Genomic DNA, 21,870 nt, shown 5'->3' with positions numbered 1-21,870 from the left:
CATCCATCAGTCCTCCCTCCATCTGTCTGTCCATCCATCCAGTCTTCCCTCCCTTCCTTCTTCTCCCTCTGTCCCTCCCTCCGAGCCACCCACCCACCCAGCCAGCCATCAGCCTCCCATTCATCCCCCTCGCTCCCTGTCCGCCCCTCCTTCCCACGCAGCCATCCGCGGCGCTCGGCTGTCCGCACACACACCACCCACAGGCTTATCCATCTTCCTCCCTCGCTCTCACCCGCCCGCCACCCGCTGCCCGCCGTAGGCCAGCTCTGTTCTCCCACCAGCCACTGCCCCAGCCATTGACAGACCCCCTTGGGTTGCCTGTCCAGCTTCCCGCCCACCGTCTACCCGTCTGCCCACTGCCCACTACACTTCTTCCCATTCACTCGCCCTGTTGTCTGTCTGATTCATTCCCCACCTGCCTCCCGGCGACCGGAGCACCTGCGGGTGCGGGTGGCAGTCTGTCCATCTGTAGCTCCACCGCCGCCGCTCGCTCTCCCCGCCCGGGGCCGTCTGGTTCCCTGGGGACGATGCCCGCACCCCGTCTGGTTCCCTGGGGACGAAGCCCGCACCCCTTTTGCGCCCTCGAGCCCTAGGCTCATCTCCTGCTGACCTCCTGCTCTGTGGTCCAGCCTCCCTGACCTCCTGGTTCCTTGAACAAGATGTGTTTCCTCTTGCCTCGGGGCGGATGACCTGCTGCCCCTTCTGCCCAGAGCACGTCCTCCCCGCCAACCTCTGTCCCGTCCCCACACTTACCTGTGGCGCCGTAGTGAGGGACTCAGAGTCTGTCTTCAGCGAGACCCGAGCCCTGGGAGGACAAGGCAGGGATCAGTCTTGCTTTGTTCACCACAGGATCCGAGGCGCCTAGCGCGAGGGCCAGCACATAGTAGGGGCTTTACATGTAAAGATTGGTTGAATATTTATAGATGAAGGAAAGGATCTGTCTTGTCCTGTCTGCGCATCCAGGCTCCGCAGCTGACTGGACAGCTGTCATTCTGCTCACCCTGCCCTCCGCCTGGATGATTGCTTCTCTGTCCCTGCCTCCCTTCTACCTAACTTAGCAGCCGCGCATCCATCGCTCAGTGCTGTCTGACTGTCTGTCCATGTATCTTCCCCTTTTGTCCATCTGTCCGTCCCTGCTTCAGATGCTAACAAAGTGCCTGGTGTGTACCCAGAGCCGACCATGGCCGCTCGGGGACCCCGTGACGATCTCCCTAGCTAGAGAATAGTGACAATGACAATGGGACGAGTCAGCTAGTGAGACATATGCCCGGAGTGGCAGCGCAGCCAGGAGCTGAGCTCAGAATAAGGAACAGTTGACAGTGGGTCAGGGTCGGTGGGGAGGCTTTTTGGAGGAGGGGGCTTTCAGCTGGGCTCTTAAGTGGGGGTAATTTAGGTTGGCAGAGGGCAGAAACATCTAGTTAGCTAAGCGATGGCAAGAGAGTGCTTGGCATGGAGGGCTGGGTGAGGGGGGATCAGGGCTGTTTAGATCCTGGAGGGTGTACCGGGGCCCCTCACATTGTAAGAGAAGGCGTGAGCCCTAGGGGGAGAGGCCTCACCCCACCTGTGCCCCTCCCCCTAGGTGCGGCTGACCCTCCTGCAGCTGAAGGGTCTCGAGGACAGCTATGAAGGCAGGATGACCTTTCCAACTGGGAGGTTCACCGTCAAACCCTTGGGGTTCCTGTAAGTGCCACTCCCGGAGCGGACAGGGTAGGGGAGAGGGCCATGCACCTTATTGTCAGACAGACCTGGGTTCCCGTATGGGTTCTGCCTCCTCCTGGCCCAGCCTCGGACCGCTCACCTAGCCTTCCAGAGCCTCAGCTTTCTCCTCTGTGAACGGGGCATGGAAACAGGCTGCCGGCAGGCCGGCGTGGTAACCTTCTAGCATCCTGCCCTCCTCAGCTTGTTGCAGCTCTCGGGGGACCTGGGAGACTTGGAGCCTGCTCTGAATAAGACCAAGACCAAGCACATTATGGGCTCAGGCTCTTGCTCTGCCCTCATCAAGCTGCTGCCTGGCCAGACAGACCTTCTGATCGCCCACAACACCTGGAGCTCCTACCAGAACATGCTGCGCATCATCAAGAAGTACTGGTTCCAGTTCCGGGAAGACCCCCTAGGTGGGTGGATGTGGGTATGTCCGTGTGTGTGAGTGTGCGTGCGGGGCACACAGTGCAGGGGGTGGGGGTTGCTGGGACCTGTGGGCCTTGGTCCTGTGCACACCATGGAACCATTCTAGGCGTCCACCTTATTGTTGACATCTTGGTTTCTTTTAGTTCCTTATCACAAGGCGTATCAGTTTCCTGCTGCTGCGTAACAAGTCTCCCCAAATTTAAAACAACAGAAGCTTAAAACACAATCATTAATTTTTGCTCAACGTGTCTGTGGGTCAGCGGGATAGTTTTGTTATGCTGGGCCAGGCCTGGCTGATCTTGGCTGAGTCACTGATGGTTCTGCGGTCGGCGACTGAGGCTGGCCTCCTCCACGTGTCTGGGAGTGGCTCTCTGCTGGGTGCAGGGGCAGCTGGGTGAGCTGAGGCTTATTCAGGTGACATCTGAGCGGGGCAATGTGGAAGGCCTCTTGAAGGCTGATTGAAATGGGTACAACCCTCTGCTGCTCCAAGCAAGGCAAGTGGCCAGCTCTGATTTGAGAGGAGGGGAAAACAGAGCCCAGCATCTGATGTGAGGAGTCACAGGGTCTCATGGCGGACAGTAGGGACGCAAGCTTGGGCGGACTCGCAGCAGACACTCAGGGCAAATGCTCAGCTACACAAGCAATGCATGAAGACATGAATACACCCTTCCTGTCAAATGTGAAAACTTCGCAGCTAAGGCCCGAGTACCCCAGCGTGGCGATCTCCTGCAATCCCGGGCCCCAGTGTCCACCCCAGAGGTAGCCACTGCCAGATGTTTGCAGTACCTCCTTCTTGGCGAAACTTAAAATTAAATCCATTGTTGCCAGAAGTTGGCAAGTCCCCTGCTAATGATGGCAGTACCGGTTAGCGCTGTCACTTGGAGAAGAACCCCGTCGGTATCTGATAAAATTCAAAATCTGTCACTCCCGTGGTCCAGCAGTTCTTGGCTCAGATCTGTCCCTAGGGAGCCATTTTGCCTTCTGCACAGCGATGGTGTACAGGATGTCAACTACAGTAATGGTCGGGAAACAACCTCATGTCCATGAACTTAAGCAGATTTCTGCGTTGACATGTACACAGAGAAGCGTGCACATCACACGAGTACGGCTGCAAGTGTTGCTGCCTGTGTGTGTACCCAGACTGAGAAATAGAACGTTCCCAGCCCCCCTGCAGCTGCTCTCCTGGCCCTTTCCAGGCACGTATCCCCATCCCCAGCGTAATCTCCATCTGCCTTCTTACAGCGTAGATGTGGCGTGCCTGACTTTGCATGTTACGTGCACGGGCTTGCTTGTGTCTGACTTCTGTTGTCTAGCGCAGTGGCTGTGAACTTTATTCACGTTGTTGTTTGTAGCCACAGATCTGTCCGGTTCATTGCTCTAGATCCATGAACATTGTAGTCTCTTCCGACGAGAACCTTTGTGAGGAAGTGCCTGGCTGGCTCAGTCCGCAGAGCACGCAACTCTTGGATCTCGGGGTTGTGAGTTTGAGCTCTGTGTTGGGAGTAGAGATTATTTAAACAACGAAACAAGGGGCGCCTGGGTGGCTCAGTGGGTTAAGCCTCTGCCTTCGGCTCAGGTCATGAACCCAGGGTCCTGGGATCGAGCCCCGCATTGGGCTCTCTGCTCAGCAGGGAGCCTGCTTCCTCCTCTCTCTCTGCCTGCCTCTCTGCCTGCTTGTGACCTCTGTCTGTCAAATAAATTAAAAAAAAAAAGAAAATAAACAACGAAACGAAAACCTACATAAGTCATACACATAGGGTATAGGAAATTGGAAAATGCACTAAAACATTCATATACAATCAGAATCACTTGAACACCCCGTAAGTCACAGGAGATAATTTCTGTGAATATCTGGTTCTGTTTTTCTTCTAAATGAAATGTTCCTTATTTTCCCATTTGTTTTCATTGATTTTTATTATGCTAGTAATATGTGAATGTATTCTTGCTGATGCAAGTTCCAGCAATGCAGATAAAGAAATATATCTCTTGTGATACCCTTCTTCCAAATTCTAGACCTTCCTAAGGGAATACTTGCTGCCATTTTGGTTTGGATCTGTCTAGACTTTGGATTTTTAGGATGCACTTCTATTGTGTATATATGAACCTTTTTTTTTTTTTTTTTTAGTTAATAGGCTCTATTTGTTAGAAAAGCTAGAGGTTTACAGATAAATCAAGTAGATAATACAGAGAGTTCCTGTATACCTCCCTGCTCCTTTCTCCTGTTATGTGTTGCATTGGCGTGGTACGCTTGTTATAATTATCTGTCAATGTCAGTACGTTACTCTCAGTGGAAATCACAGTTGACATTCAGGTTCACTGTGAATAGTATGGTTGTACGGATTTTGGTAAAGGCACAGTGGTGGGTATCTACTTTTATGGTTCTATACAGCAGTTTTGCAGCCCTAAGCAGTTCGCTTTCTGTATTTTTTTTTTTTTTTTTTAAATAAGACCGTAACAGATGGATGGTTTGCAGCTTGCTCTCTTTGCTCAACAGCCGGCCTTGGAGAATTTTGGATATTGCCATGTTCAGTCCACCTTCTAACCACTGATACTAAACTTTAACAAGTTCTCGACTGAGGATTTGGGCCATGTCCGGGTGTTTGGTGTTTTTGGTTGGGGCTGTGGCAAGACAAATGGGAACCCTAGGTTAAAAGATGGACATAAGTAGGGGTGCTTGGGGGGCTCAGTCGCTTAAGCATCCAATTCTTGATTTTGGCTCAAGTTGTGACCTCAGGGTTGTGAGACGGAGCCCCATGTCAGGCTCTGCGCTGAGCACAGCATCTGCTTGTCCCTCTCCCGCTGCTCCTTCCCCCACTTGCTCTCTCTCTCAAATAAAATCTTAAAAGAAAAAAATATGAAGATGGGGATAATTAGTGGTGCCTAGGTGGCTCAGCTGGTTAAGTGTCCAACTCTTGATTTCAGCCCAGGTCTTATCTTGGGGTTGTGAGTTGAAGCCCAGCATTGGGCTCCGCGCTGGGTGTGGAGCCTACTTTAAAAAAAAAAAAAAAAAAAGATGGGTATAATTAAATATTTTAGTCTCTGGATACATACAGCCAAATTGCCCCCCAAAGTGGCTGGTCTGGTTTACACCTGTCCACGAGTCTATGAGCGTGTCAACTTTCCCCCAAATTTGCCAGCACTGGGTGTTATATTCATTTCAAGCTTTTTCAAGTTTTTCATTCTGTTTTTTTCATTTTTCATTTCAAGTTTTTTCATTCTGATAGGTGCTACATGACATCCTGGGCTGAGCCCCACCCCCGGGCCCGTATTAACTTTACTGATGGCTGGTTTACACACACCTTTAGGATGTCTATATTGGGAAGTCTGGACAAACACATGCAGTCCTGTGACCGCCGCTCAGTAAAGAGTGCCCCTTTGTAGTTATTCTTCAGGTAGCGACTCATCTGGTTTCTTTCCCGTTAGGTAGTTATGCCTATTCTAGAAGAGAAAAACAAACAAAAAACCTGCATTACTTTTTAAAAAATTTTCTGGTAGTAAAAAAATTATAATTTAATTGAGGTGAAATTCACACGGCGTAAAGCGAACAATTCAGTGGCATTTAGAATATCTGCAGTGTGTGTGTCCATCGCCCGTATCTTGTTCCCGGATACCTTCATCACCCCGGAAGGAAACCCCAGGAAGCCACCATTCCCCGGTCCCCCTTCCCACCAGCGGCTCATGGCCTGGTTTGCTAAAATATCAGAACGGATGGAGGCTCCCCCAAGACCAGCTGCTCTCCTACCTGGAGCCTCTGGCTCTTGGGTTGGGGTGCGGGGATCCCCAGATGGGTTTGTCTGACCTGTACCCCCACCCCCTGCTGGGCTCACTCTCCTCCCCCACCCCGCCGCCCCCCCGCAGAGAACTCTCCCCTGGCTCCGGGCAACAAGGTGGTCTTCTCGTCCTACCCTGGCACACTCTTCTCCTGTGACGACTTCTACATCATGGGCAGCGGGCTGGTGAGTGTCCCTCCCATGTGACCCTTCTCTCCCAGGGGTTTTGGGTCACCGGGCAGCTCTGGGCAGGTGGGTAGATGCAGCGCCCGCCCCCTCCACCATCCCGCGCTGGGCCTCTTCTGCTCTGGTGCTTGGACCACTGGGGAGCGGCGGGTTGATTCTTACAAACAGATTCCCAGTCCCTGTTGGTCGGGGCTGCCAGATCTGGCATTCTCCCTGGACTCAGCATTCTGAGCCAGCTCCTCAGCCTTTGCTGCACTTGAGGGGCCCTTTTGCAAAATCTTTGACCTTGACCTCAGTGACCCAGTTTGTTTGGCGGTCTTTAGCATAAGCCATCCCTCCCTCCCCCCGTGCCCTTGCTGTTTCTCATCCTGCCTCCGCTCCCTCTAACCCGGCCAGGTTTTCTGAATAAATGCTGTTTACAATGTGTTGTTTTTATCGGTTTTCCTGGCTGGGGTCCAGGCTCGTTTAGAAATCTGTTCCTGGCACCCCTCGCCGGGGCACTGAGCCCTGAGATTGCAACATGCGGAGGAGAGGAAAACATTGCCCTAAAAACACCCTCCAAGCAGGTGGTGCCAGTTTCCCTGCGGCTCGGCGACAAGGGGCTCTTTCCTTTTCTTGCTGCCTTCTGAGAGCAGCGGGGGGCTTAGTCCCCTGGAATGGGGAAGGAGGCGGGAGAGGACCAGGTGGTAACTGAGGGGACCCCCTCGCTACGGTCTGGCTGGGGCAAGGAGGGGACCGTCTGGGGAAGAACAGCTGAGAAGGTCTCACCCAGTGACCTGGGAGGGGTCCCAGCAGGAAACATACCTCCCACCGGGGTCTTTAACGGTGGCTAAGCCACAGACCCCTTTGGCAGAATCTGGGGGTGCTGTGAACCCCTTCTCAGAATAACATTCTCAGATGCAGACACCAAAATACATGGGATCATAAAGAAAACCAGTGATATTAAAAGGTGTTTGGCGAAATATTACATAAATAACCTTTTAACATTATATATAATGTTATATATATATATATATATTATATATAAATAACATTTAACATTATATATGCGCTGCTTTGTGAACTTAGTAAATCACAGGCTCTCGGAGCGGATGTGCTAACTACCTTAATTTCGAAGGAACGGGGCACATAAGTGATATTTTGAGACGGGTGCAACCCTGTCGTATGGTGGGAACACATCTGATTTCTGTTGGTGACGGTCTCAGGTACCACTCACGTCACGGTGGCGGGTCACCGGTGCTCACGGTGCAAGGAGATGCTGAATGCAGTTTGGCAGCGGTGGGAAGGAAGAGGTGGTGTTTTCCCCTGTAAGTCTGCAGACTCCCTAAGTACAGCCCCAGTTTCAGAACTCCCCCATCCTGGGAGGGGGAACTGCCTTCCAGGGCTTTCTGGGCCACATTGATCTGAATCCTGGCAGTGGCTCTGGAGACGGAGAGTGGCTGGTTGAGGGACAAGGGAGGTACAGGCCGAAAGGAGTGGAAGAAAGTGTTCTCACCTGGGTATTGCTGTTAAGAGGCTTGCCTTCCAGATTCTTCCTTTTAACATCACATTTATGGTTCTTGCTATCTTTTAGCTGGTTTGAGGGCTTTGCATAAGAGAGGAGGAAGCGTGCTAATATCCTGCCGTAGAGGAGAGGACATTGATTTAAGAGCTGGAAGTTTGCTGATGGAATCTTGGCCCGTCCACTGACCAGCTGTGACATTTGGCACGTCTCTTAGCTTCTTCAGGCCTCAGTTTACCTTTCAGTAAAAAGGAGTGTTAGTAGCCATGCTGTGTTTTTCCCAGGAGGGCTGGAAGAGGTCGGTGAGACTGTGATGGTCTGCCAGGCTCCCAGCTTCGAGTCGGCTGATTTTCTCCGCAAAACTGCAAGAAAGGGTAGAAATGGGACGCTGTCTCTCTGGGGAAAGAGTTGATTGACTCGGTTGGAGGACTGGGTCCATAGGAGCAGCGCCATTGACTCTCCCAGGGGCTCTTTCCCAGGGCAAAGCTGGATGCATGATTGTGAATTTCTCTCGGTGCTCAGCCAGGGAACCAGTAGGAATGTGCACCCAAAGCAGCACGTGAGGTTTCGAAAAACTAATCAATGTACGGACCGTGACTGATCAGCACTGCCACTTGGTGACAGCATGCCCTCATCCTAAGTGAGGGGGCCCTTCTGTGCAGCACCCCCTTGGCCCTCCCACAGGTGACACTGGAGACCACCATCGGCAACAGGAACCCGGCCCTCTGGAAGTATGTGCAGCCCAAGGACTGTGTGCTGGAGTGGTTGCGTAATGTGGCGGCCAACCGCTTGGCCTTGGACGGGGACGCCTGGGCAGACATCTTTAAAAGGTTCAACAGTGGCACGTGAGTGGGCTCCCAGCACTTAGAAATGGACCAATTTCCCCATTGACAGAGCCCAAGGGACGTGGCACCAGGGCCACACACCCCCCATACCCTCTGCAGAGCCCTCTCATGGTTCCTGCTGGAGGTAGGTGTCTTAAAGTCTTCTCCCTTGTTTTATACTTAGGGAAACGGGGGCTTTTTCTCTCCCCTGCAGGCTCTCCATCTAGGGAGAGGCCCTCAGAGGGAAGCCAGGAAGTGAACTTGGGATTTGAGGGCCCTGGAGGTGGGAGAGCTGTCTGAGCAAGTGGGCATGCGTCAGTGGGGGCCCTCTGAGCCGGAGACATTGGAGCTAGATAGTGCAGGGACTTACAATGTCGGGCTGAAGAATTGACCTGTATTCCTATAAGCACTAGGGAGCTGTAGCCTTCTCTGGAGGAGACAGACAGCATGATGGGAGCCGAGGACACCTGGTCAAGCTGCACTGTCAGGGTGACAGATGTCAGTTCACCCTCCCCCCCAGTGCCACTTCTTCCTCTTGATTGCTGGTGGCGCGGAGCCCTGGGGCTGCAGGGAAGCTGGGGCAGTGGTCCCCAGGTGTGTTCATTCCTCCTTCCTTCCTGGCAGGTACAACAACCAGTGGATGATTGTGGACTACAAGGCATTTGTCCCTGGCGGGCCCAGCCCCGGGAACAGGGTGCTCACCGTCCTAGAGCAGATCCCGTGAGTAGCCTGGGAAGGAAGGCAGGGGGTTCCGGGGCTGCCTAGGCGAAGGTCTGGATGCACGCCGGAATGTGTGTGGGAAGGTGACCATCTAAGGAAGGCCAGGTGGGAGGGGGAGGCGGCCTCGGGCTGGGGTAGAAGATCCAGGACCTAATCTACCTCTGGGCAATGGGGAGCCGCGTGGGGTTCTTGAGCAGGGCAGTGCCCACAGGTGCCGCTCTTCTCACCAGTCTTGCCCCATCTCTCTTCTTGGTCCCAGGGGCATGGTGGTGGTGGCCGATAAGACCTCAGAACTCTACCAGAAGACCTACTGGGCCAGCTACAACCTACCGTATGTCCCCACCCGTGCCCATACCTGCCTCACCCCTACTCAGTTCTCCATGCTGCTCAGGGGTTCTTCCCTGCGTGATCTTTTCAACCCACAGAGCGAAGAAACCACCTTGGCCTTTCTTTGGCTGAGAGTAGTGGGACTTTGGTCTGTGCCCACGGGGGGAGGGTCGGGGGTGGCCAGGCTCAGGTGCCGCCCCCGCTGGGTCTCCCCCATTAGGTCTGCTGTAACCAGGCCGCACGGCCATCACCTCCGGACACTCACTGTACCCTACCAATGAGAGATTTGCTCCTTACAACCAGTGCACAGTCGCCATGACCCCCGTTCCCATTTCACAGACGAGGAAACTGAGGCCTCTAGCAAATGCCTAACTTTCGAAACAAGGCGCGTTCCCCAGCTGTTCAGCGGTGAAGTCAGCATCTGAACCATGTCTCTTGGACCACAGAGCCCAAGCTTGGTCACCCCAGTGAGCCACCTCCCAGCACACACAGAAGACATGACTGTCACTGTTCTGTTGTGGTTGTTAGTGATCTTGTTCTGGTGTGACCACCCCTCTGTCTTCCCGGGCACAGCCAGCATGGGCAGGGGCAGTAAGTGACCGTCCTTTTCCCCCCGTAGGTATTTTGAGAGTGTGTTCAATGCCAGTGGGATGCAGGCCCTGGTGGCCCAGTACGGGGACTGGTTCTCCTATGATGGGAGCCCCCGAGCCCAGATCTTCCGACGGAACCAGTCGCTGGTGCACGACCTGGACTCCATGCTCCGGCTCATGAGGTGCGTGGGGGAGCGTGTGCCGCGAGTCCCATAGAGCTTTACACGCGCTTCACTGGCCCCCGTGTGTAAGCCTCACTACGAGCCCGGGGGTTGCAGGGCAGCGGCCAGCTGTAAGCACACGTTACAGGTGTGGGTGCTGGCCCGCTGCTGAGTGGCCCCCTGGAGCTGGGCACCAGCCAGAGGAATGGCCCAAAGCAGGGAGCCCCCGCTGTGGGAGATGTGAGATCCGTCAAGCCCTCTCGGGGATGTGGGCACGGAGGGTGGAACGGGCTGAGCCCCCAGCCCTGCTGTGAGGGGCAGGATCTAGCCCAGATCGGGGGTGGGGGCCCCAGAGGGTCTCTGGAGGAAGGGCTGCCTCGGCGGATGTGAGGACAGGCGTGGAATGGTGGGGTGAAGAGTGAAGGAAGCTGGGCACCTGAACGCAGGTGGCTTGTGTCCGGGGCTGCCACCAGTGGGAGCTTGGCCTCCCCTGCCCGGCACGCCTGATGCCCCCCACCCTTCCCACATCCAGGTACAATGACTTCCTGCACGACCCCCTGTCCCTGTGCAAAGCCTGCAACCCCCAGGCCAACGCAGAGAACGCCATCTCGGCCCGCTCTGACCTGAACCCCGCCAACGGCTCGTACCCTTTCCAGGCCCTGCACCAGCGCTCCCATGGGGGCATAGACGTAAAGGTGCTGCCCCACCCCGGGCCTGGGGGCAGGCGGTGGGCTGGGGTGGTGTCATCGCTGCGGGGCACGGGGTGACGGGGGTCAGAGCAGATGGCGGACCAGGGGGCAGGGTTGGCATGGGGCTGCGGGTGGGGGCCAAGTTAGGGCTGGGGTCAGGGCCGTCTGGATTGGGGCAGCTCGGAGCCCAGCCCAGGCTGGTGCTCAGTGACCTCTGCCCTGGCTTCCAGATGACCAGCATGGCGCTGGCCAGGGCCTTTCACATCGTCGCAGTCAGTGGGCCTACGTGGGACCAGCTGCCTCCGTTCCAGTGGAGCTCCTCGCCCTTCAGTGGCCTGCTGCACATGGGCCAGCCTGACCTCTGGAAGTTCTCGCCCATCGAGGTCTGGTGGGACTGAGTCTCCTTCTCTGCCCTGCTGACAGCCACTGGGGCCACCCATCGGCCGCCAACCTGACCTCCTGCCCGCCCCCTCTGTGGCCTTCGTCCCCTGCTGTGCCCAGATTGGGGGGCCTGGGTCTGCCAGGTTCACTGGCCTCCGGATCATCTCCTGGTTGGGATGCGCGGCCTGATGGGGCCCAGCACTGACTCGCTCGCTCCCCTTCAGTGAGGGAGTGCCTCCCTTGTCCCCCGCCTCTCTGCCTCTCTCTCTCTCCTCTGTCTCCTTCTCTCTTTCTCCTACGCTGGAGCCCTGTCCTCATGCTGCCTCTTCTTGAGGGCTTGGGAGGGGTCCTCGGATGGGGTTTGGGGCCTCTGGTGGAGCAGGAGGGGACATTTCCAGTTCCCGCCTCCCAGTGTCATTCCTGCCAGTGGCTCTGAGACTTGTGGGGTTTTGGCCCAAGGCCTGGGCATTGCCTCTGGTTGGCATCGGTCCTTCCGTCTCCCAGCCCCGGCTGCTCTGCTCGCTCGGGAAGTAGCCCCTTTGTTTCTCCTTCTGGATGGCTTCCCTGAGGACGGAAACTTGAAAACAAACAAAACCAAAGTTTCTGGCGACTTGAGGCTGGAGGGGCCTTCGGGGCAGAGAAGAGTGTCAGCCTCTCTCCTGCAGCCTCGTGCCCTCTGCCCCCAGCTTGGGCCTGCCCCTGGCCTCCGGGCAGTGCCCGCAGCTCCCCTGCTGTAGGAACCAAATTGCAGACTGTGCTGCCATTAAATGAGAGGCCGTGGCCCGTGTGCTGTGCATTTTTAGATAGTGGGGGAGGCTGGGCTGGTGCCCTTTGTCCTCCCTGGTTTGGGTTCTACACCGTCCACCCATGCATCCATTCTTCTGTCTGTTCATTCTTCTCCTGTTCATCTGTCCGTTTATTCGTCTGCTGACCTGCCTACCCATGTCCACCTGCGGTCTTCCATTCATTCATCCATCTAGTCATCTGTCCGTCCATCCACACAGCCACCCAGCCACCCGTCCATTCACCTACCTATCCATCCATCCATCCGTCCGTCCATCCATCCATCCACCCATCCATAGATCCATCCATTTTCCATCTACTCACCTATTCATCTGTCATCCATCTATCCATCTACCTATTCATTTATCTATATCTGTCCATCCATCCATCCGTTCGTCCATTCAGATGTTCTTGAGCACCTATCCCAGGGCCTTGGTAACCAACAAGACTTTCCCAACTTCCACTGTGGGATACAGGCCGACACGAAACAGAGTCTCTCCCCATCTGATCTTAGCCAGCTGGTTGACCCCAGCCCTCCATGCCTCAGCTCTTCTAGTGGACAGAGGTGTAGGCATTGCCTCTTTGGGGGGTTTTGTGCTGACTCAAGTGGGACAGTCGAGGCTGGAAGCAACCCTGTTCCGCGCAGGCTTTCTTGAACTGAGCACCACTCTGTCCCCCAGGAAGAACTCTGGGGCCAAGGGACGAATGGTTTGCTGTCTCTGCCTGCCCGCCCTTGATGTCCCATCACCTATAAAATATGTTTTTGTCCCTCCTGGCTGGAAGTCAGTGGATGAGCCTGTGTCCGGGGTGGGTTTGGGGTGGGCTTGACACTCTCCCCTGAATCTCCCAGTCCCTGCTGGTAGTCGGGGTGGGTAGGGGCTCTGCAGACCCGTGTGGATCTGCATCATGTCCTGAGGGACTGCAGGGGGTCTCAAGCTGCACTCTGAACTTGGGGACTCAGTGAATTGCGTGGGGCTGCTGGGGTTGGTGTGGTGGCGCCCCTTCCCAGAACTCGAGGAGCCCCCCCCGCAGGCCCTCTTCCCCGTTTCCCTGTGCTCGTCAGCAGCGCTGTCCTGGGAAGAGGGTTTCAGGTCTGAGAGGCTTGGCATGGCATTCTTCTCAAGTCCAAGTCCGCTCCTTCTGAATCCCTGAGACGGGTGTCCAGTGTCAGTTTACACACCCCCCAGTCGGGGGAGGGGGCTCATTGCTCTGCTCCCATTGGTTCTGTGATCAAGTCATTCTGATAGCAGGATGGACTTCTGGCTCCAACGAGGCAGCCCTTGCCCCAGCTCTTGCTCACCTTCCTCCCTTCCTGCTTCCGGCCTCCCAGCATGCAAGCCCAGCTGGGAGCAGGGTTCCCGGCCCCCACAGCCATGGGGCGCCAAGGTTCTAAGGGGCAGAGGTTAGGGGGCAGGGCTACAAGCAGGCAGGTGCGGGGCGAGGAGGGAGGGAGGCAGATGGTGATGAAGGAGAAACTTAAAGGATCTTCATTTCATAAATACATGTTTTTCTTTTTCAATGAAAAAGCTACAATTAGAAAAATGCCTGGGGGGTGGGGCCAGGCTGGGCTTCCTGGGGGAGAGGACAGACGGTTCTCAGTCCTGGACTACAGCCCTCTGTGCCTTCCAGGGAGGGGAGGCTTGTCCTGCTACGATCTACCCCCTCCTGCCCACCGCCCCCCCCTCCCCGTGCTGGGGACCTGGTGTAGGATACATGGGCAGCCGTCCCCGAGCCACGGTGTCTAGGGACAGTCCCAGAACCACTGCGCTGTGGCCAGAGAGATTCGGTTCATGGCTTCGCTGGCTGCCGGGCCGGCTCCACCTCGGAGCTGCGGCCCCTCGGCACAGCGGGCTCGTGGGACTGAGAAACGAACCGGCTGGCCCGGGCCGAGGCTCCCAGACAGACACAAGAATATTTACAGCGAGGTGCTGGATAAAACTCCAGTTCCTCCAGGGGTCCCCCAGGGAGGGGAGGCAGACGGGTGGGGATGGTTCCTCACTTGGGCAGCCCGTTCTTCATGCCCAGCTGTTCCTTGAGGGCCTGCAGCTGGCCCAGACTGATGTTGCTGCCGCCACAGACAATGACCACAATGGAGGACAGCGGGGCCCGGAGCTTGCCTTCTCCTTGCAGCTTCTGAATCACGCGGCTGTACACGGCGGCCAGGGCTGCCCCGCAGGCGGGCTCCACCAGGATCTTCTCGTCATCTGTGGAGGAGGGAGTGATGAGGGTGGGGCCTGGGGGCAGGGTGCGGGGTGCTGTTGGGCCATAGGGAAAGCCTGAGGGTGTGAGCCGCTGCGCTCTCGGACCTGGCCACAGACTCCGGTCCCAGGCCAAACCTCCCCTCACTGCCCCAGCTTGGCCTTCCAAGTCCCGATCATGACTAGGTTTCATTATGAGTGCGGGCACTGGTAAAATGATTGTAACTGCCTCAGCCCTATGTGGAGAAGGCTTGAGTCATCATCTGAGCAAGACAGCCGTGTTTGATGTGCACACTGGGTGCTAATACAGATTAAGTGGCAGTGTGAGTGCTTACTGTGTGTGTGTGCGCTTGCACACACATACATGTGTCATCCCTGACCTAGACTGAACCCAGAAGGAAACCAGTCTACTTACAGACCCATTTCTGAAGCCGGGCTTGAGGCCCATACTTTCCCTTTTCACCAGGGCTATCAGGAAGCTCAAAGTTCGCATTTTAAAATATTTAATTGCTATTCCCTGCTGTCATGGTTATCAAACTTACTTCTTCACTTGTGGCTTTGGTCTTTCTACTTCTATAACTGCACTGTATTACCTTTCACAAGTGGGAAGTTCTAGGAAGGGGTGGGAGATTGGGGTGGGAGATAGGACTGTCGGGAAAATTTGCAGGGAATGGGATCTCTTAGGATGCCACGTGGATAGCCAGTTAGTTCCTGAGCTAGCAGATCAGGTCTTGAAAGGACGCAGCACATACCCACGAACTTCTCAATAGCAGCCACAGCCTCCTGGTCCGAGATGACTTCAGAGAAGATGGGGTGTTCCTGAAATAGCTTCAGGGCCTGAGCCCCCACGGTCTTCACACACAGGGCCTTGGCCACACTGGGAGAGATGGGGATGGAGAAAAGGAGGGGAATGGGGGAAACAGGAGGGAGGAGGGAGGCAGAGATTGGGATGAGGAGGGATAGAAAGAGTAAGACGGATTTGAGAGGGAGCAGGGAAGCGGGGTCCGTGGGCAGGCTCCCCGACAGTGAAGTCTTTTCTAATAAGGCACAGAGGCTTGACTGGGGGTAAATAGCATATTGTGCTCAACACCCACTGAGGAACAAACGCCAGAGAGACCGCCTTGTGGTTCCTTGAAAGGGCTCTCCCCACCCAGGTCTGGCCCTGTCCTTCAGGGCTCAGGATTAAGGCCACCTCCTCAAAGGGTCCTCCCCATGACGCAGGCATAGTGACAATTTCTTGCACAAGTATTAAGTGCCAAGGATTTTGCAGGCATTATTTAATTCTCACAACCATTTTTGCTATTCATTGGTTCGATTTTAATGGGAGAGGAAATCCAGGCAGAGAGTGTGCTGGTCACTTGCCCAAAGTTATGTGCCTAGGCAGTGGTGGTGGGAGCACTTCAAGCAGGATCCTTGTACCTCCAGGACCTGCACTCATCATCAGTGCATTCACTTTCTCCCTGCTCCCTGGAGTCATCACTTTCTATTCCCATCTTGCCCAGGAGCACCTGGGGCCTGAACCACCTTAGTCCTAAGCCTGGCATAGCTCACAGTAGGCACTGGACAATTATTTCCTCAATCCTAACAGTACAGGATCAGAGCCCAACGTGGTAGCTCCCAGGTACCAGGCTCAGGAATCCAGAATTTTGGGTGCAGTCTTCCCTCTGTGTGGTAAGGACTTATCTACCCAATATCTATTCTAGCTGCACACGTGGAGACCTGGTAAGAAGATATTTCCCAGCCTCCCTTGCAGTAGCTGTGGCCATGTGACTAAGTCCTGGCCAATGAGAGGTAACTGGGAGTACTGTGTCTTTAAAGGGAAGGGGCATCACTTCTGCCCTCCCTTTCTCCTGACAGATGGAGCATGGGTGTGATAGTCGGTACTTAAGCAGCTATTTTGGGCCATAGGACTATATGATAAGGATGATGGAGAACAAACTCAAGGGACCTGTGCCCTGGCTTCTTGGAGCCCCTGGACTGCCTACCTGTAGACACTTTTTTTTCATTTTATGTAAGAGATGAAGTAAAGTTCAATCTGGTTTAAGACACTGTTATTTGGGGCTCCTATATAATGCGACAAACCTAATCCTAATTAAATACCATCTATCAAAGGTTGGGGGCTGGGATATGAACTTGGGAGCAGGGGCTGTGTTATTCACCACTCTGGCCAAGGATTGGCAGTGCTTGCATATAGGAGGGGCCCAGTAAATGATTAGCAAATGAATGAGGTGTGCAAAACCCTGCCACAGGGCAGTCAATACATGCTTAATATGGGACGTTCACAGTAGTGAGTCACACAGACTCAGGTCCAGTCCCAGCAGTAGTACCACTCGTGGCTGTGTGACTTTGGGCAAGTGACCAGAGCCTCGGTTTCCTCATCTGTAAAATGGGACTGACATGGGAGGGTCTACCTCGCAGCCAGCCCTGAGTTGGGCTCCCCAAGGCTCATGAACAGCTAACGGAGGCAGCCCTGCTGCTCACCTGGTAACCTGGGGCAGGGAGACGAGCTTGCCGGCAGTGGTGGCAGTGTGGAAGCTGTGGGCTCCGACGGTCTCCATGGCGATGATAGGCACGTCCCCCCAGCCCACCTCCTGCAGCCCCTGGACCACTCCGCACAGCAGGCCCCCGCCACCCACCGACAGCGCGATGGCCCCTGGCTTGGCGCTCAGCGTCTCCTTCAGCTCCCTCACGATGGAAGTGTGGCCTTCCCTGGAGGATGGGGGGGGAGTTAAGGCTGGGCTCCCTGGAGATCCCACACAGGGGCCCTAGAGATGCCCCTTGTCCTCATCCCAGGCAGCCGAGGGGCTTTGGGCTAGTCACCCCCTCCCCAGCTCCTCCCTGATTTCCAGCCGCCAGCATCCCCATGCCCACGCAACAGCTTCCTCTGGCTACTGGAGCTGCCTGCAAATGTAGGAGATGACAGCCCCGGAGAGCGGCCTTCAGCCAATGCCTGCAGCCACTCGGAATGGTGGCAGTGGTGTATAAGCCCCCAGCACCCTCTCCCACACAAGCTGGATCACTCTGGTTTGGGTTCCACACTGGCTCCCAGGGGCCCCCCTGATGGAGTAAGCTCTGGCCGTCCACCGAGGTCTGCCTGCCCCTGAGAACCCTTTATCCGCTCTCTTCTGGCCTTGGCTCCCTCCCCCCTTCTCTGTTGCATCATTCCCCAGGTAAACTGCTTTCCCTGAAATCTTTGTCTTGGGGTCAGCTTTCTGGGGACCTGGCTGCAGGTACGTGTGCATCTGAGCTCATACGTGCCCTCATGGCCACAGGGAACGAGCACTGGCAACCGTGCGTGTGCACCTGCTCTCATGCCCGTTGGCATGCCCAGCACATACAACTGCTGTGCCCGTGGGGCGATGACATGCATTGTGGCAAGTGCCCACCCAGTGCTATGGGAGATGGACCCCACCTGCGCCGGGGGACTCTGGGCTCCACATACCAGATGAGGGGGTCATCAAAGGGAGGAATGTAGACCCAGCCTGGGTTGTTCTTTGCCAGGGCCTTGGCCAGCTCGAAGGCCTCGTCCAACGTCTGCAAGACCACAGCAGAGGTCGGAGGGGGTGAGGGGCTGGGGGATCCTGCCCTGCCACCAGACGCCCTCCGCGGCCCCTGCCCTGGGTTGGTACTCACCTCACCTACCACCTTGACTATGGCACCCTCATTCTTGAGCCGCTCGATGGTGAGGGCAGGTGTGGTGCTGGGCACCACGATGGTGGCGGGGATCCCCAGCTTCCTGGCAGCATAGGCGGCTGCCAAGCCCGCGTTGCCCGCTGCCAGGGACGGGGGGTGGAGAGTGTGTCAGGGCAGGAGGGCCTGGGAGCCCGAACGGGACCGCTCATCTCCAACCTCGGGACTCTGAACACCTCCCTGAGGGACTACTTGCCTCCCCCTGGAATTCCAAACTGGGGCTACTGTGGATGTTTGTCATGGCTCGTTGCTCGGGTAACCAGGGCCCAGAGAGGTAGAGCGCCTGGCTCAGAGACACACAGCAGGGCACAGGAGGAGGCAGGCAGACCACTTACCCGAGGAGCAGACGAAATGTTCACAGCCTTGCTCAGCCCACTGTAGAGACAAGGTGGGGAGGGTGAGGCCCTCCTCCCAGTCTTCCCCTGGGCTCTCCCCGCCACACCTGGAGTGCTTCCCAGTGATTCCAGTATACACTGGCCTCTCCTTCCTTCACACAGATTTTGCGCTGCCCTAGCCTCTCAGATGACATCACTTCTCCCAAAGAGACTGGCTCAGGGAAGTGTTGCAGGGGTGGACAGTGGGGGAAGCAGGCAAATGACAGCTCTGGGATCAGTCCACAAGGAGACCCTTCGGGGTGGGCACTCCTTCTCTAGAGGGAGTGCTACTAGCAGATACTGGAGCATTGTGGGAGTCAGCACACCACGCTGGCCTGGCCCCGCTGAGGAAAAAGGACCAGCCACCCCCGCTCCAAAGATGCAGAGCCCCGCCCGTACATTCTTGCACAGGTGTCCAATGCCGCGGATCTTGAAGGAGCCCGAAGGTTGGGCACTGTCCATCTTGAGGTAGACACTGGTGCCTGCCACTTTGGACAGGGACATGCTGTCACGGATGGGGGTCTTGACGTGCAGGGGCTCTCCAGACGTCATCGCTGGGAGGAAGGAAGGACACCCAGATCAGATCAGGTCAGGAGAGCTGGCCATGGTGCTGGCCGCTGCCATGTAGCCCTCAGCATGCCTGCGAGTGACCCCTCCCCTCGCTTCCCATGAGGCTGAGGGAAGAGCCCAGATGAGGAGCATCCTGGAGACCTGAATTCAAATCCCAGCTGAGCTGCCTACTCACCAGGGGACATCATGCAAGCAATCCTGCCTCAGCCTCAGCTGCCTCATCTGTAAAATGGGGACAAGGACCGCCCCCCCCCCCTCACAACACGCTGGGAAGCTGTGAACTTCAGAAATAACACTCAGACCTTGGACATTTCAAGGGACATGAGATGAGGATGGATTTATAGGTGCTGAGTCAGAGTGAGTTTCAAAGATGGTTCAGTGCTAAAAAGGGGCAGGATAGCAGGTGTAGTCTATTTGTGCAAAAACATGGGGACACACACACACACACACACACAAAATCCATAAGCTTTTATGTGCTAGAACATCTTGGGAAATATGCAAGAAACTCATGAGGGCGAGGGGCTTCTGTGGAGAGGGCTGGCACTCAGCATCCCTTTTGTGCTTTTTGAATGTTTTATTGTGCATAGGAAATACCTATTTAAATGCATGTATTTTTTTCATACTGACCTTCTGAAAGCCCCATCCCCAGTTAGAGTAGACTTTTTATAATAATTATTTTATTATGTAATAATCATTTCTAAAGTGATTACCATGTGCCACACATTGTTTTAAGCTTTATAGATATTAATGCATGTAATCCTTTTAATAATCGCAGGAGGTGCGTTATTAGTCCATTCTGATAAGAAACAAGGCTCAGATTGTGTTTCCCAGAATGACCACTGCAAAGCTCTTCCCATCCCACACACATCTCTTATGATGTGACACAGATGCTTTTCCCAGTGAGAGGTGGGGTCTGTGCTTCCTGCTCAGGGACGCTGGAGGAGCAGCTGGCCTGTGGCTCTAGGTGGAAGGGACACTCTGTGGCCTCCAAGCATCACAGTGTGGATGAATATTTAACAACAGACTCCACAAAGAAAAATCAAGCCCTGATTTGCTGTGTGCGCATTTCTGTGCTGTACATGACCTTCCCCAAGGCCACTTTCAAGCTACCAACATGACATCACTGAGCGTGGAGCTGGGAAGAGATGGCACGGTCTGCTCTCTGGAGCCCAAGTGGGCCGGCTCCACTCCAGCCCCCCTCCCAAGACGAGGTCATAGAAGGGGACGCAGCCTCCGCCTGGCTGTCTCTCTCCGGCAGCTCCGTCTCCAACCCCGGCTGCCATTATGGGAGTAAGACCAGGCCTCACGCAGAGGGCACATGTAGATAGCCTACCTGAAAGCGGATGGCCAGTATCTCCTGTCAGACATGGGAGGTGACCTTGAGACATCAGCTACCATCACACATCACAGGGCAGATGTCTGAGAGACCCCAGTGAGAACTGCCTGCTGAACCCAGTTAAGCCCCAGAGCCATGACAGACAGCGATACAATGATTGCTCTTGCTTTAGGTCCCTACACCTTGGGGCGGTTTGTCACTCTAGCCACAGCGACTAGAATATTAATGTGACTTGCCCAAGGCCACACAGCTTGGGGGATGGGGGAGGCAGGATTTGAATTTAGATAGCCTAGCACAGGAGCTAGGTTCTCTCCAGGACCATGGGCGTGGCTCAGACCTCCTGGTCTGACCAGCTCCAGGTGATCGAGAATCTGATGTAGCCCAGAGTCTGGCCAAAGACGTGCAGCCCTTTTTCCTCCTCTTCTCCTGGATTCTCCCCAACTTGGGCTGAGCCAGATTTTGATCAGCAGGTGGTTGGGTGAGTAGCCTATCTGGTCCCCACCCCACAACGTCCTCCCTCATGCTAGAAGGCCAAGCAAGGATGGCTGTCTCTCTCCACGCACCCCCCCCCCATTTCCAATGACACCACCTGGGACAGCCCTAGGCTTGGCCACCAGCCCTTCCAGACTGAGCTAGATACACCTGGGTAGAAGACAAGTGAGGGATGGGGTTCCTGACCACCCCACGAGCCTTAGCACCCCCAAACAGGGATAGCTCATGTCTGTCTGAATTAACTAACATTCAGGGCCTGGGAGGGGGTGTTCTCCTCTAGATCTCTTGAACCAAAGCCAAGAACTAGAGGCACTCCTTTACAGGAACATCCCGTATCATTTTGAATTAACTTTAACTAGCCTCCTGGAGGTTCTCCCCGAAACAATGGCACCCCCGTTCTGGCTCAGTGGACCTTGTGCACCTTGCCAAGCCCTGGCCTCAGGGCGCTCTCCTGGTTGGGAGTGGGAAGGATGCCCCACAAGACCCCTTTCAGGTAGATTTGGGAAGTCTTCTCCCCCACCTGTGTCTGGCTGCCTTCAGGTGAGGGGCAGAGACCCCCTCCTTCTAGTACTCCTTCTAGTACAACATCTTGAAGTTGTGCCGAACGTGGAGGAGCGCGGCCACTGGAAGCCGCAGTCTGCCTTCGTGTCCCCTCTAGGTCAGAACTCACTGCCCTCTCACTCGGCTCAAAGCAAGAGTTCAATAAAAACGAACTATTATTATATCTGCCTGGACATTTTAAGTGCATGATCATTTCATCTTTACAACAACCTTACGAGGAAGCGTCTGTTATTATCCCCATTTTAGAGATGAGAACACTGAGGCCCAGAGCTAGATGCCGACCCAGCCAGTCTGGCTTCAGAACATGGGTTTTTATGCTCAAATGACTCTATCTCCTCTTTCTCAGGAACCTCTTCCCCCTGCCCCTGGCCACAGGCACTCCAGATTGCAAGTGGGGGAGGAGCGGGTACTTACCTGCCCAAGGTGGTGGAGCTGAGCGGCCGGGACGGAGGGAGTAGTCGGGGAAGGGATGGCCTGGAGACAGTCTAGATGGAAAGGCTGGGTAGAGAGTCCTCAGAGAGATGGAGGGTAGATGGACAGGTGGAATGTCTCCGGAATTGTCCCAGGGGATACGGATCTGGAGCTTTGGT

At 55.3% G+C, this 21,870-nt stretch overlaps 2 protein-coding genes across 3 annotated transcripts in view; one reads left to right on the top strand and one right to left on the bottom strand.

Annotated features, from left to right (window-relative positions):
* PLBD2 (phospholipase B domain containing 2) overlaps window positions 1–12,834 on the top strand; it is a 22,468-nt gene extending 9,634 nt beyond the window's left edge. For both annotated transcript variants that reach the window (XM_082699063.1, XM_082699064.1), the window contains exons 4-12: window positions 1,580–1,680; window positions 1,900–2,114; window positions 5,986–6,083; window positions 8,269–8,429; window positions 9,033–9,128; window positions 9,388–9,459; window positions 10,075–10,227; window positions 10,739–10,901; window positions 11,126–12,834. In XM_082699063.1, the coding sequence (XP_082555189.1) occupies window positions 1,580–1,680; window positions 1,900–2,114; window positions 5,986–6,083; window positions 8,269–8,429; window positions 9,033–9,128; window positions 9,388–9,459; window positions 10,075–10,227; window positions 10,739–10,901; window positions 11,126–11,293 (1,227 nt within the window). In that variant the 3' untranslated portion in view covers window positions 11,294–12,834. The remainder of the gene's footprint in view (window positions 1–1,579; window positions 1,681–1,899; window positions 2,115–5,985; window positions 6,084–8,268; window positions 8,430–9,032; window positions 9,129–9,387; window positions 9,460–10,074; window positions 10,228–10,738; window positions 10,902–11,125) is intronic.
* On the bottom strand, window positions 11,737–21,870 carry SDS (serine dehydratase). The gene is made up of 8 exons (XM_082699065.1): window positions 21,695–21,870; window positions 18,721–18,875; window positions 18,283–18,322; window positions 17,891–18,030; window positions 17,700–17,791; window positions 16,739–16,966; window positions 15,010–15,134; window positions 11,737–14,263 (listed from the first exon to the last, which is right to left on the bottom strand). The coding sequence occupies exons 2-8, from the start codon at window positions 18,871–18,873 to the stop codon at window positions 14,055–14,057; spliced, it is 987 nt and encodes a 328-aa protein (XP_082555191.1). The 5' UTR covers window positions 18,874–18,875; window positions 21,695–21,870; the 3' UTR covers window positions 11,737–14,054.

Source organism: Mustela nivalis, assembly GCF_964662115.1.
Source record: "Mustela nivalis genome assembly, chromosome: 14".
NCBI classification, from domain to species: Eukaryota; Metazoa; Chordata; class Mammalia; order Carnivora; family Mustelidae; genus Mustela; species Mustela nivalis.
Note: the sequence above shows the minus strand (reverse complement) of the source record. Positions and strands in the feature narration are given on the sequence as shown.

Bases quoted from the DNA above. Each gene is read 5' to 3' on its own strand.
- SDS (XM_082699065.1), bottom strand. From the start codon at position 18,873: ATGACGTCTGGAGAGCCCCTGCACGTCAAGACCCCCATCCGTGACAGC. The intron at 17,792-17,890 runs GTGAGTACCAAC...GTGGTCTTGCAG, and splicing joins TAGTCAAGGTGGTAGGTGAG to ACGTTGGACGAGGCCTTCGA. The intron at 16,967-17,699 runs GTATGTGGAGCC...CCCATCCTCCAG, and splicing joins TTTGATGACCCCCTCATCTG to GGAAGGCCACACTTCCATCG.